Genomic DNA, 16518 nt, shown 5'->3' with positions numbered 1-16518 from the left:
GGGCAAGAAAATATTACTGAAACTTGTTATTGAGGCCTGTAGCTTCGCAAGAAACCTGTAGCAAGGTATCTCTAATTTTTTCATGCTTTACAATGAACATGTATCCAATTCGTCCAAACCCCCCCCCCCCCCCCCCCCCCCCCCGCCCACACAAAGAACACAACCCGCAATCAGTACATTTAGAATCAGAATTAAACAAATCCCCTTTCTCTCCCCTTTTTGATTTTTTTTTTTTATTTGGTGGGTACGAGAGAAACATAATGCAGCAAATCCCCTTACATGAAGCTCAAGAGTCAATACAATCTCCAACAGTTCCCTCTGATCCAGATGGACACGAGGTCCATCGCCAGATATGCCTGAGAAAACCATGTACATATGTTAACCATACCCGCCTGAAACGCTATATAACCAGGCAGAGTTAATCCCATCAAGATTTTCAATAGAAAAGCCCAACTTATGTTCCTTCACTGCACAAACCTTCTATATCTGGTATATTCCGTCATAAGATCTGAAATTTTCTGTCCCTGAAGCAAACATATCATCGAAGCTCCTATCGACATTTTTAAGTATGAAAAACGTCTCCGCTAGTTGAGCAAATTGTAGAAGAAACGCACGAGGTTCCAAATATTCATATTGTTTCTACTCGAAAAAATAAGATCAACAATCCATAAAATCAGCGGTAATTGAATAGCAACTTAGCAACCACACATTACTACAAAAAGATATATACAGAACTAAATGATTCTCCCAGTAACATGTGACTTCCAAGATCTCAATTCATGCCTTAGCTCGACCTTTGACGAAGTTCAAGACAATCCTATAAAAATGAGTGAGGGTGAAAATCATTTGAAAAAATCCACGACCCTTTACAATCCCAATCCTTATGCCTCTTGCTGTTCTAGCTAGAACTGGTACTTTATCCTTCGCCTCCATCGGAGCTACCACCTGCACGGGCACTAAACAAGTAAAGATGAAGTGAAATTTATCTCCCCAAATTACTATTAAAGACAACCAGTAAGACACCGCCAATTCTCAAATTAATAACCTGAAGGAGACATATTAGTCAACCGCCTCAATCTTTCCCCCGCCACCCGAACAGCTCGAGTAGAACTTTTGACACCTTGTGTAATTTCTTGACTGCAAAATCATCGAGACAAGTCAAATATAAAATCTGAAAATAATGATACAACTTATCAAGCAAAATTCAAGCTTCACCATATTATCCTCACCCAATGTCACTAAGCTCCATGGTTAGGTCACTTATCTCCATCCCAGATAATCTAACTGCAGCCATTGTATCAGGAAGCTCCTCTCTTGTGACGTCCATTAACTTCTCCAAAGACTCAGCTGCTCTCTTAAAAGCCTTCAAGAATATCACAATAGTCAATTATTATTTTCCTGACAGAAGCTAGTTCTATTTGCCAGTACGAACTCTAAAAAGCTAAAATTCAAACACATTTTACATCATAATTGCATTGACTTTATTTGGAAAAACGAAATTGCTTAACATGACAATGGGCCTTGGGATTCAATGACTTGTCACGTTGAATCCAGTTTGTCAATTCTTTGGTAGTACAAGACTGTAGCAATGATGCATCTAACAAATCACAGCTCTCTGATCCAAGATTATCAATCAATTACACCTAAACCATGATTAATATATTAAAATTCAATCTCCAATTTGCTTAAAGAAATTTGAGGGCCATCAAACTTAAATTCCCTTTTATAGTGAATGCATGAATTTCAACCAAAATGTTGACAAAACACCCAATGAACAGAACATGCTTGCAACTAAAAAACAAATCCCATTACTAACCAGCATTGTTGGAATCGCCCAGCAGAAAAGCCAGGCTGCTGATATTGCTACCTGCAAAAAAATCGATGAATCCCATATTAAGCAAACCTGAAAATTTGTAAATCTTTCCCACTCTTTCCTCATGTTACTCATTAGCTTTATTACATAACTCCAACTTTGCGCAGAATTTTGGGAAGTTATTATGCGCCATAAATGGGCTTTTCTTTTTCTGTGCTTCATTTCAATCAAAATGTAGAGGGAACACTCGCACACACTACACACACACACAAAAACTGTTAATTTATTAGGTAAATCACTTCAATTAAAAACATCAAACCCCATTCAGATGAACTTCCATTTTATTTCACTCTTTTTTTTTTTTGGGAGCCCCGCGTCGGCGGGTGAATTCAGTAATATAAATTTTCAATCTACATTAACACAATCATCTAAAACACTTAAACCCAATTCAGGGTTCTAATAACTCCCACAAAATCATGGAATTTAATCAATTGATTTCATTAATTCCCTTAAAACAAACCAAAATGAAAGCGGTAAAGATCAAAATATGAAGAATTGAAATAAGAACAATAAATTAGAGAGAGTGAAACCGTACCGCGCAAGCGGTGTAATTGAGAATGCTAAGGTGGCGACTGGGCAGGGTCCATTGAACGGGAGATAAAGAAGATGATGATCCGACGGTGGAGGTCAGATGAGAGGATGAATCCGACGACTCAGCTTGCTCCAAAGACACGGACACAAACCGCCGGTTTCTATTCAACGGTAAATTAAAACGGCGATGGTTACTGAATCCTCCGGCATTACACCTGGGATAAACTCGAGGCGGCGTCGTTTTCGGCTGAATTTTCAGTGTACTCAACATTTTCCTTCCACCACCCCTCTCTCACACAGTCACACGGTAGCTATACAGTAACAAACAAATAATTAATAAGCGTGAAGTACTGCCAACTGTGTGTTGTGTGTGAGAGAAAAAGCGCTTCACTCCTCTGAAGTCTGAAGGAATTGCTCTCTCTCTTCGACATCTTCGAAGTGGCACACTGGCACCGATGAGTTTTTTGAAGGATTTTGCAAGAGCCAGCCGTAACCGTAAGAATCAAGGCTGAGGGTAATTTTGTCATTTAAGTTGGCTTGCCCGCACGTGAAGTCGAGAAGCATCGTCGTTATTGGCTTTTGCAGACCATGATTTGTTCGGGTACTAAGGGAACTGTTGAAATGTCTATTTTGTCCCTTGTTTAAAATAATATGAAATAGAAATTTATATTTCTTAAACTCAATTAGGCTTAATTAAGCTCGAGTTAAACTTGGATTGGATTCAATTTGCACGATGTCGAGTTTGAACAAGGCAAAATAAAATTGAGCTCGACTTTCAAGAGCTAAACAAGCTCGAATTAGAGCAAACTTCAAACAAGTTCTATTAATCTCACGTAGGATGATTTTATAATTTAAGTTGACACGTACTTTTGACAATTGAGTGCTAGGTTTTAACACATTACTGTTTCAAAAATTGTCTTTAACAAATTACAAATTGTTGAAAGAGTTTCTCAAAATTGAATGCAGAGCCAACTGTAACTTCAAACTTGAATGAAGGCGAAATTTTTCAGACCAAAACCTCTTCTATTGCCATCGAACCGCTGTCAGCCCTACTATTTAGAATGATTTACAATACTGGTAAAAAAAATTAAAACTTCTTTATTTCAAGAAATAAATAGTAAAAACCTGTTTAAATTCCTATTTTTAAAAGTTTTTTAGACAAATGTACTATAGCAATTCGATGTCTGTGAGATCAAAAAAATAATTAGAAAAAATTTTGGTGAAAATTGCAATACAGAAACTTTGTAATCTACATATCAATCCTCATATTCAGCATATTGCACTATGTCCTATCTTTGCTTTAGGCCCAGCAGGAACGCACACACACACAGGAAAGCATGCAAACACACACAAACTTGTGTTCTTGAACAGGAACAGAGGAGAGCAGGCAAACACAGAGGGCTGGAAAGATTTCATTTCAATTGAAACTCGTGTATTTACAATGTAATGCCCTCAAATTCTGCTAACAAAACTTCAGCCCTACCCCAATTTTCCCATCCCCTGTGATTTGTTTTTTTTTTTTTTTTTTAAATCTCCTTCCAAACCCTATCCATCTATCTATATACACTGATAAAATTCTGCCTTGCGATGATGAAGCTAAAAATGTAGTATGTTTGACCTATAAGGTATACCATTTTCCTCTTAGATACAGTCAGAAGCTTCACGGAAGAGCCCCAATCCGAAACCAAAGAAAAGAAACAACAAGAAACTACCACTAATGAGAAAAAACAAAAAAGAGAGTGTTGAGAGGAAGACCTCATGCCGTATTTGCTGCTTCTGCTTCAGTTCTCACAACTTCTGTGACAGTTGCATTACAAAAGAAGCATCTCTGGCAGTTAAGGAGGTGCCTCGTTATGCATCCAAAGCAAGAAGAATGAGAACAAGGTACGAACTGAGCATTTGCTTCACATGCATAACAGATGCAGCATATGTTGTCATCAGAATTACTTTCTCCGGCACAAACCATCCCCTCAAATTCTTGAGACTCCTTCTGGCATATCAGCAGGCTTGATAAGGTCTCTAGCTGCTTGAGCTTTGAGATATCATCAACACCCTTAACCAAACCAGCCTACAAGTTCATGAACAAGATTTAGCAAAAAGATAAAGTGGAAAGAATGGATATACAATCTTCCGAAAACCACAAGTTGAACATTGAATTATTATACCACCAAGAAAAGAGTTGCTATCGCCCTAAACAAACCATACATACAATCTGGGCCCCCAAGAACTCCATTGCCCCTGATTTTTTTTTTTAAAAAAAAAACCATATATGCCCATGGGCATAATTCTACCAACTTGAAAAGCAAAATAAATTGAAAAAAAAAAAAAAGACAAGCTATTAATGTATTATGTAATACTCCAAACGGATCTAAGCAGAGAACAGAATCAATTACTAACCCAATTGTATTCTAAGAGGTAGAATCCACGAAGGACAGTCTCAGCACAGTCCATGCTAGCAAATATATTGACAATGTCATTATGATCTCCGCAGTCTGCCTCTTGTCTAGCATCCAACAAATTCAAAATGATACCAGCCAGCGGTCCTAAGATCATGCCACCATTAACCTTCTCTGGAGACTGACCAGGACGCCTAATGGACCTGCAAGAATAGCATAAAGAAATCTGAAGAATAAGTTCTGAAATATCTTATTCCCATAAGTTCCAATCTTGCAACCAACTTATTCTCCTCCTAGAAGTTCACAACAAACTTGTTTTGTGAAAAACCAACATTGAGATACATACAAGGGCAAATCTTGCAATACCACTAAATTCAGTCATCTGAACTTGAAACTTTTATAACTGCATCAAACTTGGAGGGATAAACCAAACTCCTGTAGTTCATTAATTTTTTTTTTAAAGCATAGTCCACTTTCATATGCAAGAAGGATAAAATGAACTGATCAATATGATTAAGCAGTATCACATGTGGAGGAATTATATACAACACTGCATGCACATCAATTGAAATTTGTCGATAACCAACTTCTGTGGTTTATACTTATAAGCATTCTCCTAGATATCAAGTCAACATGGAAACCAAAATTTCAGGGAAACATCAACTAAGCTTCTGGATTTTTCCCTATCTTTAGTTAGCCTTATGAGTATATACAATCTAAATAAATTCTTGCTCTTCCATTGTTTGCTTTGCAGGTACTAAGGCTTTAGATTGAGATGAATTAGTAAATTTCTAGACCACAAGAAATTACAAAGCCTCGTTGCTAAACCTAACAAAACCAAAATGCAGTACACAAAAAATTTAGGAAACTATAACAGCACTTCTACCACCACAAATATGTTAACTAATGTTATCATCCATCTATCCAAGAAAACAGTACATGAATGAAGAGCAGCAAGAAAGATTAGGATAGCACACCACAGAAGTCGAGATTCGTCATAAGTGACAACATGTTAAATGTAACAAGAACATCCACAAACTTACAGGTCTAGAAATTCTGGATCAACTGACGAAGTCAATTGGTTAAGTATAAACACAATTAATTCAGTCAGCCTTCTCAAATTTGTATCTGCCCCCGAAAGAAATGCTTGGGGTATCTCACGAGTACAGAACTCTAACACCCTTGCAAGGTTACAAGAGAGATCAAATATAACACTACATTTCCTCTGCTGAAACTCCACCACCTAAAAAGGATGCCACAAGAATGTCAAGGAAACAGATGGAGGAAAAAATAGACAATAACTTGATCCAAATATTCAGTTATTTCCCTAAAAACTTCACTGGCAGTAGATATGGCCTGGCCTATTGAAGAATGTATTTACCTCTATCTCGTATCCAACTCACATGCAGTCTATGCATAAATGAAGTCAATAACAGGAGATAATTTCATTATCCATTTAAATCAATTAGAAAAAACTACTGACATGGGAAGAACATGAAAATCAACCACAGTAGGGGTGATAAAATGAATATGTACAGCCTCACAAGCCAACTACCTGATAGTTCTCCTGCATTTCTCGAATTGAAACAGAGAATTCAGTCATTGACCAGCTCAGGGTGTTAAACAGACGATTGAGAAAAGCTGAAAAAAGTTCTTCATCCTGAACACAAGCATCTCGCAGCAATTTCTGTAAAAAGTAAAAGAACACTTCAACTATATTTGTTAATGGATGTAAAATAAAAGAGTTAATGATCAAAATATTATCAAAAGGACGAAAGCATGACGGGTCTTACCTGGAAAACAACTGATGATGATGACTCACCACGCTTGGAAGAACCAAAACTGGATCCTTTGCAAAGCCGCACAAGAATATTTGTTACAGGGACCCAGGACCTATTATCAAAAGCTGATAATAGTGCTTTGGGCATTCTCTGTATTGCTGCTTCATTATGCTCAAAAACTGCTAAAAATTCTTTGTACTGTACCAAGACGGATATAGACTGCAGAAGAAGATCTTTCAGCTCGGCACTCGATATCCTTGGATCATTAAAGTGGGTGACAGCGAAAGTAACCTGAACCCAAAATGCCCAAAGCAACTAAATAATAGACCTAGATATACATGCAATTGATCCTAAAAAGCAAGGCAAAATATGCAACACTAACCAATGAAGCAAGGAAACTACAAAGTTAATCCAATATATAATTTTCTCGGCAAAATGCTTAAGTTTTTCTACGGTAAAACTCAATGATCAAAATGAGAAGCCAATCATTTTGGAAGGTTACACATATTGAGACAATCCTCTCCCAGCAGGACATCGGAGAAGGGCATGTGGGTATGGATGGCAAGGGGCACAAGGGTAATGTTTTCACTTGATACTAGCTAGAAATACCACATTCAAACAGATCTTGGATTAATACTAGCTAGACATGCTTAAAGAGACATAAATCTTCAACAAACTATATCTGCCAGAAAAAATAGTGATACATCAGATCACAGTCAACTTTTGAAAGTTTGAAGGGAATAAAAACAAGGCACATATGCATGGTATAATATATATTAATTAGATAGAAAAGGTGTAGGGGGAGGGGGGAGAGGCTTCAGACGTACAAAAGAAGCGAGTCCTTGCTTCATGAATATTGCAGGATGGACAAAAGGAGGATCACTCTTACGCAGCACATGGAAAGAGTCAACCTGCCATGTGCATAAGTATAACATATAAGAAGACGCAGAAAATGCCAATAAACACAATTCAATGTCAGTTCTACACCTAAACAGCAAAAGAAAGACAAACAAATGAACTAAGATCCATGTAAAACTAGCATTGATATACAACATATTCACAGCCATAGGGCCCAAGCCTACAGAGTAGACACAAATGGTTTTATTTTCATCATATGATTAAAAGCTACTCAAACCAACCTGAGGTTCAATTTCCATTTTCAACCACACCACCACCTAAGTTTGATCCCCGTTGTTCATTGGTTATAGCTCACCTAAAAGGGCAACTTACAACCAAAAGAAAAGAATCCAATGGTTTTAGGTACAGGACAATAAAAACTCTACCCACTCTACCATTCTAAAAAAAGATTGTGCCATTTATCTAAAGCCAATTTTTGAGAATCCCATGGATATTTGAAAAGAAATATAGGAAGAATTACCGGAAGATTTTCCTTTTTCTCTTTGCCATATTAAATTTTATCTATCCATTCATTGATTTGCCATGTCAGTTATAGACATCAAATCCTTATACTCCTCTTCTTGTTTCTTTATGTTGATATATATATATATATATATATATATGTAGAGAGAGAGAGAGAGAGCCATAAAGTGCCAAACATAAGGGAAAAGGTAATTCAAGGAGCGAAATTCAGATGGAATTGTAACACAATGGGACAGAAGTACAATTACAGAGCAATTCAAAAGGCTAAAGAAGTAAAATGCAGGACATCTTATAATAACAACGTAAACATTCTTTGTTGCCAGGCAAATCAAGAATAGCAGAAAGTTACTATCTTATAAGAGGCAAGCGAAAGAAGTTCCCATGAATGTACAGCAACAGTCAGGTTCTCTTTGCCAATTGTTTTAAACTTTTCATAACCTAAACGTAGAGAGCCATGCATGAGGAGCATCAGCCCCATTTTGTCAAACTGTTTATAGAACATCACGTCAAAAACAAAAAAGCTGAAAAAGCAATATCTGTAGGAGTAAATTACATCTATACTCAAAACAACCACTGTCACACAATATTAGAGTTGAACTGGGTTTTTTTTCGTGTGCTGGGGGTTGTTGCACATGAAAATTACACAATTACTTTGGAGCTATAAAACAAGCAAAGTCAGATTGCCATTAGGCAGGGAGGAGAAGAAGAGATTAAATACCAGAGTTTCCAAATAATATTCAGGAACATAAATAAAAATAGAGTCCCATTTGCTAAGAATAAGCAGCAATTGAACGATCCACATGCATGCCGCATACATTCCCCTTTGCTTCCATCGAGAAAAAAGAGATATGCGATACCTATAAAACAAAGTTCAGCAAAAAACTGTGAGAAGAATTATTCTCATTACAAACAAATACACACGCACACACATTCATACATGAATGTTAGTCCTACACAACTATACGGCTTCTCTCTTGGAAGCAAAAGTAATAAATGCATGTAAAAAATTAAGAATTGTGAAACCTCAGCACAATGAACACTTGAAAATCACCAATCATGATGTATGGAAAAACCCAACATAATTTATTTTTTTTAATCCAACCAAGCATAAAGTGGAAGTTTTCATGCCTAAGAAATTTGAAATAAAACCATTTACAGCTTAGCTGTCCCACATTTGGAAACAAATAATCATTACATATCATTGATATTAATCAGGATTTAATAAAAAGATGATAGGTCTTATCAGATGTTTTGCCAGACAGCTCAGATTATTGAGGGGTTTTAAAGTAAGTATTGAGATCTGTTTGGAACTCTTAGCCTTGCAGTTAATATGTTTCCTATTGCCAAAGAAATCTGAATTTAGAAGCAAAATTTACAACAGTCAGTAAATCTCAGTTTGTCATACTGTAAAAGTGTTAAATTAAACCATTATTCATTTTATTGCCCCGCTGTGCCAAAAATTCTATGATAGAGCCATCCTGGCATACTAAAATTAGACCCACTTTAACATCAGCAAAAAGTTACTTCAAGGCAGACATTAGCAATAATCCAAAAAATGAAACGATTCATCCAGACAAGAAATAATACCAGTAAACACAGTGACATCTAAACCTTCCCCGTGAAAACTACTTAAAATGAAGGCAAACAAAAGTACTAACATCGTTTCAGTGAACTTGTGTTCTTGCATTTAATGCAAGAGGAAAAAGTTTTCCTGTTTAACTGAAGGAGGACCAAAGTTGTAAAAGCATTATTATTAGCAAAATGCTCACCATGATAACTCTTTTATCTTGGAGTTGGCTACAAATTCTTCTAGCAACCCCACACACAACACCCCCCCCCCAAAAAAAAAAAAGAAAACCTGCTATTTGTTCTTATTGACCTATTATTTTGAACGGGATAACCTTCTTGCAAAACCTGAAGGAATATACTGAAATTATGACGGTACTAGTGAAGGGACAATTTTAAAAAGAACTTGACCAATGCTGGCAAGCTACAAGCAAACCCAATGAAAAAATATCATTTTCAAAATCAAAAGCTTCAAAGCCTGCTATCGATTTTCAAAGATATGCTCATTTTAGCTTTTGTTAAACTAAAAGCTCTTATGATGTTCTCATTTGTCCTTGACTTTTGTTTTTAGCTTATTTTTCATAAAGCAACAAAAGAATCAAAGGCAAATGATGTATATGACACGTTCCCATAATCAGTGCAGAGGACATACGAAGAAGAGAAAGGAGCGACATGATAATCCAACACAAGAAACCTAATTGCAACATGTTATTTTAATGAAACCAGCCATTCAAATGCTTTTACCTTGCTGTAGCGTTCAACCACTCCAATCACCCAATATGTTTTACATGGACAGAGACACTCTATTATCATGAAACAACAAAAATCTTAAACATGCATAGGCATAACTCATAAGTTCTAACCATCGCATTATGCATATCACCTCAGTTTATATAGAGAAGTGATTGATATGAAAATCTGAGAACCACTAAAACATCCTAATCACACCATCAAAATTACAGAAGAGTAGCCATGACAATGCAGAATGCAATACCTTCTCTTGGTAAAGCTTAATGTCAGTCTCAGAATCTACAATGTTAACTCCCAGACTGTGAATAGCAAGGTAAGGTCCTAAGATCATCAAACACTAATCTTAAGTGAGTTGATGTTTCTACTGCTCTGAATGGCTTATTTTGTTGATCAAAGTGCACTCTGCACTACGACTTGAAAGAAACCAGGAGATCATAGATGTTGATGAAGAACGGACGGCACAATCAACAACCAAATGAAATTAACCACTTCAAGCAAGGAACCTTCCTATCATAACTAAATCAACATAATTATAAATATATTACATTTATGAAAACCAATGCATACTTTTTAAAGCACAAAAAATGATCCATGGGTTTTCAGCAAATATTGATGGCGGATGAAAATAAAATGAGTTTATAAGCTGATGTTTGCATGCAGTCAACAACGAATACACTTCCAATTTCACAAATCACCACATTCTAGAAGAGACCATTATACCAGGCACAATGTCTGACACAATCCATAACTTCTTCTCTATATACACTTCGAGCTTCCTTTAAACGCTTTGCTTGTTCTCCATTAGCTTTTTCTCTAATTTGTTTATCAGTCTCTTCAAGGAGAGCTATCGATTGTGACTGTCGAGCAATGTAAGAAGATGCCTATAGCAAGAATAATCAGTTTAGATATTTACATCAAAAGTTCCTAAATCATTATGGCGTAAAAGTATAAATCCAAAAGATCTAGTGACCAACCGTAATTCCCAGCACGGGCATTCATGTTTCACAAACAAAAACCACAAAGGAAGGGGAAAATCACCAGAAAATGAAGGTAACTAAAGAAAGAATACCACGTTAAGGAGGCCATGTACTGCAAAAACCAGACCCTATCATTAATTTGCTCATTACATTGCAAAAAGCATCATACCATTAAAAAACATATGTTACGACTGTTTACAAAAACTTCGACCTCATCTGCATCAATTCCACTTTAATTGTATGCATTCTTATTTCATCAACAACCAAATCTAAAACATCATTCCATTCCTTATTTATATGTCAATAAGATGGAGCTACAAAAACATCACTTCCAATCATGCATACATAGGAGCTCTGTTCTGTTACATAGTGGCAGATGAAGTTTGCTTTGTACATCTATTTTCTATTTTCCATTTACTCTACTTTAGTTTATTTTCTTGCCTGAAGAAGAATAATTCAATTCTTATTGGGGTATTATGACCTTATTAAAAAAATCCTCAGTCACCTGCTTAAAATTCGGTGCCACTCCCAAATGATATAGCAACAGCATAGCATCCAAGAGCTCTTCTTCTTTCAATGTAGCTGGAGACAAATTGATATCCCTAGGGGGTATAATCCTCATCTGCTGCATAGGCCGAAAATCAAACTGAGATTCAGATTGGTCACTTGTACCAGGTTTATCTTCTATCTCATCATTCAAATTCTCAGCACTGCATTCTGCAGCAACATGAGCAGATCTTTCTTGAATAGAACTGCAGTGACCGCGAGCACTTTTGGCCATATACCTAATAGGATGCTTTGAGATCTTTGCAAAGTCACTGTCATAACTCGAACAGCAGCACGGCTGCAGCCTACCAAAATGTGTTACTCTAGAGTCTTCATCATCCATACAACCTTCTTCCCACCTGATAACTTCTTCTTCTTGCTCATCATTTGTAGGATGAGATTTAGCCAAATGGCCATATGATCCTCCAAGTCTAGAAAAGTCAACTCGATGAGGATCATTCTTCAAAAGTAAGCCAACAGAAAAACTTTGTTGGCCACCCCTGTGAAGAAAACCCACATCAAGTTCAGAATTAGCTCCACAGCTCTTCATCCAACCGCAAATGCCCCTCAATGTGGATGCTTCTGATAAAAGATGAAGTATGACTGTATACAATGAAACAAGGACACAGTTGCTTGAAACCCCAGGAGGCGGTAAGTTACGGTCTGCACCCCTGTTTTTGAGCAAAAGGTTTTGCAAAAATGTCTTAAACACTGAGCCTGGAAGCTGTGGTGGATCTCCAGGTGGTATAAATTGCATTACCAAGCAACACAGGTCCCTATGTTTCTCTTCAACCTGTAAAAACACATTATTTAGTCTTCTAACGGCTTAACTATAATGCAAAATTTTGCTTCACCCAAATCAAACCCAATTTATTTTGGGATGTGGAAATCAAGATAAGCCATACTTTGTAAAATAAAAAAGTCCAAAAGCAAAAGTGAACTGAACAATTGCATTGTATAAGGTACTTTAAAAAAGCAACAGTTGCTTGTTATGATAAGCAATATTTCTCCCAAATACTTGGCAGCTACCCAGATTTACAGAATAATAGTGGACAGGGAATATCGAGAGAGGGAGAGAGAGAGAGAGTCCATGCACTAAAGAGTTCAATCAAAATCAGGTATTCCAGGCCATTCGATTAAGTCTCAAAGAAATGTAAGTTACAAGGACAAACACAGGAGAATCAAAGCTGAAGGATAAATGCATTCCAGCTATGCAGTTTAAAAATTAAGATTCCTAATTTCCCCAGTATTTTTTCCCCTTCTTTTTAGTTGCAGGTCCTCCAAAAAATAAAGTCCCTTGACCATGAGATATTTTTTTACAGAATTGGAAGAATTCCATTGATCTTTCGAACAATAGTTGCAAAAGATGGAACTTAAACGCGGCAAACATCAATCCAGGAATCTCAGCTTCAGCCACATTTCCACTATAAATGCTCGTTCTATTCTCAATATTAGTCCCCCCCTTTAAAAACTAGATTTCAGGATCGTTCAAGAAAAATGCAATGCCTAATTTTTAACTAGTACTACAACAAATACTAAGAACCTAAGGACAATATTGTATTTGTACATTTGGAAAAAATAGGAAGATTGAAAGGGCACGGACAATATAGAGAACAGATCACTGACTGCTCCTTTAGTGTCTCCACAAAAATCCATTTCACCATTATATTATAGTTTTATTAATGATTTAAGGTACCATTATGCAATCAACCTATGTGTCGCCTTTTATACAATACCGAACCCAAATACTATCAACATATGAAGCAATCCTGTCAGAAACGGAAAACTTCAAGAAAAACATCGAAGAGTGTGCATTTTCTGTCTAATCAACTGTTTTACCTTTTCAAAGCAACTTACCGATACACTTAAGTTCTTCATTTTCAAGAAATGACCCATGAGTAGTTTTTACATGTGTAATCGCTCTTCTAAAGAGTTTTTTACTTCTCTAAATTAATCAGTGGAGAAAGCTCTGTTCATTCTAAAGTCTCAACTTCCCAAAAAATCAGTAATTGATTTTCTAAATTTCAGTGAGAATAGAGGAGCATGTGCAGAACGAGGTGATTATTTCTCCAAAAGCAAGAGGTTGGAAAAAAGTAATCAGAAGCAATCACTCAAAGGCATACCATATTGATGGCTTCGGATAAAGCTGTAGTCGTCAGAACCATGCTACTGTCGCTGGACAGGTCTTCACATGAACCTGGCCACCAGACAGAAGGCATCAAAGATTGAAGATCCTGCTTGTTAGGACTCTTTCGTGATAGGAATCCTTCAAAAATATATTCAAAATCTGCAGACTTCCACCAGAGAATCATCAGTTCCTCTCTCCTTAATAAATGACATGCCAAAGCGAGATAGATATATGATCCTGAATAGGGAAAGTCAGAAAGGACCCACACAGCAGTTTTGCATGCAGATGAAAGGGCTAATATAAGATGCTCAAAAAGTATTCGTGAGTCCTGAATCTCTAGGAAGCAATCAATTATTCTGTCCAAATTTGTATAGTCATGTGGTGGATGCACTTTAAAGGCTTCCAAAAAGAACGACAAAAGTGGACCCCTTGCAATGTATGCTGCACTTCCAGTTTCAATATCAAGAGAAGAAAATAATTCCTCAGATACTCCTTGAGAGACAGGGTGATTAAGTTCCTTGAATGACGCAAATCTTTTCAATCTTCTAAATTTCTCAACTGACCCAAATCCCACCCTCGCTTCATGCTGCAATTCTAACAGCCTGGAGAAGCAACAAAGCAAATGAACAGCAAAGGAGTTGACTTTGGGGGGAGACTGAATAGGAAGAAAACCGTCAACAGGATATTTAAAAGGGTATGCCCCAAAGTTCAACTCGCAACATTCGCCTTGAGACAATGAAACTGCAGGATGATATCCCAATCCAGGAACCATCTTACGAATCCCTCTGAATGCAACCCCAAGTGAGACACCATTTCTGTAAAATGAAATCTCGTCATGATCCGAATCTATGCAACACCCAATTACATCACCAACAACCCAAGACTGGCCATAAGCCTCAGCTCCCTTGTTCCATTTACAGACCCTTTTCCCATCATATGCATAGGAATCATCAGCATCCCCTACACCTTTATGATCAGAAAAAGGACAGGAAAGAGTAGCCCAACCAAGCTGCTGTACACCAGAAGATTCAAGTGTTACTTCATACATCCATCTCCCCTTCCACACACAGGCATTCGCCCTCACGCTGCTGAACAAGGCATGACTCTCCAAAAGCAAAGATGGCTTAGTAATTCGAATATCGCCACAAATGCTCGACTCTTCAATCCCAACAACTTGTGAACCACAACCATCAGCAGTGGTACACACCCCATCCCCATTTACATCACGACCACTCCCCAAATCTACATGGTACTTCCTGAAGTGATTCTTTATAATAGAACGAACTACTCCAGTATTTACAGCACATGTCAGCTGATTAATGGTCTTATAAGGAAGATCAAATATGTGTTCAAGAGTCCTTTCCACAGACTGATCACCAAAATCATCACAGTACGAAACAAGACGACTTCTTTGAGAGCCCTCTCTCCTATCTTCACCGTTTAACACTACAGCCAACCCAGGAGATAGCCCACCAATTCGTAGGCCGTCCTCAGCCATTCCCGCCAAAACAAAACACCACCACAACAGAATTCCAAAAGCAACCTATCCTACCTTACCTTAAATTCACCAAAACATCTATACAATCCAACACGTTCCACAACCATAGGAACAACTTACCCACCTACACCTGAAAAAAGAAATCCAAAACATACAACAAATATCTCACTATCTTCCACTTAAAACAAGCATATTCTAATGCCTAATCAACTCAATCGAAAAATCAACCATAATCCAATCATTAACTCAGCAAAATTCCTAAACCCCCCAGTTCACCTGATCAATTAAGCAAATACTAACTCCACCCCGCCTATAAATCAACAAACATCAAACTTTCTATCCTAAACAATACAAGTCATTAGCAAAGGCAAAACAAACACCTGAATATGCGTAAAAAACAGCAATAATCCTCACGGATAAAACGTTATTTTGAATTACTTACAGCAGAAGAAGACACAAATAAATAAGCTCCAAAGCCTCTTACGGTCAAATTCCTCCAAATAGTAGAGGCGGCGGAAGAAGAAGAAGAAGAATAGTAAATGAAATTACTAGGGTTTTTACGAAGACTCCATTGATGCAGTGGCAGAGAAAGAGAGAAAAAAGTGGGAAACAAAACGACTTTTCCACATTTGATTTTTTGGTTTAATTATTTGTAATTATTTGTGTTTGAGGTTTTTTTTCCTTTTTCCCCCTTCTTCTTTTGGTAGAAGACTACTGCTAGAACGAACTACAAGAAGTCCGGAGAGTCAAAACGATATGTTGGGTCGGGGACTAAAAGAAGAAACCCTAACTGGCACGTGTCGGTTAAATGCTTGAAGGATGACGTGGCGGATTTTTTTATTTTTGGGTTCTGGATGACGGCGAATGGAACGGAGAACAGTGTTTCTAGGGCTGTCAACGGGCCGGGTCCGGGTCGGAATTCATTATTTCGGACCCGGACCCGAATTACTATGCCGGATCCGGACCCGACCCGTTTACCCGACGGGTCCTTTATTCTACGTTTCGGATCCGGATCCGGCGGTCCCGGATCCGGATCCGGGTCTATCCGAACAAATTTATCAAATTTTATAATTTCTAATAAAAATGAGAAAA

At 37.3% G+C, this 16518-nt stretch overlaps 2 protein-coding genes across 5 annotated transcripts; both read right to left on the bottom strand.

Annotated features, from left to right (window-relative positions):
* Positions 1-618: 618 nt before the first annotated feature.
* Positions 619-2849, bottom strand: LOC113738717 (uncharacterized). Of its 2 annotated transcripts, none has more exons than XM_027265963.2 (5): positions 2409-2849; positions 1817-1867; positions 1230-1363; positions 1046-1137; positions 619-956 (listed from the first exon to the last, which is right to left on the bottom strand). In XM_027265963.2, the coding sequence occupies exons 1-5, from the start codon at positions 2673-2675 to the stop codon at positions 778-780; spliced, it is 723 nt and encodes a 240-aa protein (XP_027121764.1). In that variant the 5' UTR covers positions 2676-2849; the 3' UTR covers positions 619-777. The 2 variants fall into 2 exon arrangements, with proteins under 2 accessions (XP_027121764.1, XP_027121765.1); XM_027265964.2 differs by having other exon boundaries at positions 619-945.
* A 954-nt stretch (positions 2850-3803) lies between these two features.
* On the bottom strand, positions 3804-16196 carry LOC113740186 (E3 ubiquitin-protein ligase RKP). 3 transcript variants are annotated; one of them, XM_027267717.2, is made up of 11 exons: positions 15869-16196; positions 13924-15556; positions 11760-12593; positions 10998-11158; positions 8680-8818; positions 7409-7492; positions 6594-6872; positions 6356-6487; positions 5844-6043; positions 4802-5003; positions 3804-4472 (listed from the first exon to the last, which is right to left on the bottom strand). In XM_027267717.2, exons 2-11 carry the CDS (start codon positions 15424-15426, stop codon positions 4161-4163), a joined length of 3846 nt encoding a protein of 1281 aa, XP_027123518.2. In that variant the 5' UTR covers positions 15427-15556; positions 15869-16196; the 3' UTR covers positions 3804-4160. The 3 variants fall into 3 exon arrangements, with proteins under 3 accessions (XP_027123518.2, XP_071914167.1, XP_027123519.2); XM_072058066.1 differs by having other exon boundaries at positions 6594-6800; positions 15869-16157; XM_027267718.2 differs by lacking the exon at positions 15869-16196 and having other exon boundaries at positions 13924-15571.
* Between the last annotated feature and the right edge of the window lie 322 nt (positions 16197-16518).

Source organism: Coffea arabica, chromosome 7c (genome assembly GCF_036785885.1).
Source record: "Coffea arabica cultivar ET-39 chromosome 7c, Coffea Arabica ET-39 HiFi, whole genome shotgun sequence".
NCBI lineage: Eukaryota > Viridiplantae > Streptophyta > Magnoliopsida > Gentianales > Rubiaceae > Coffea > Coffea arabica.
The sequence above is the reverse complement of the archived record's forward strand: the minus strand, read 5'-3'. Positions and strand labels throughout refer to the sequence as shown.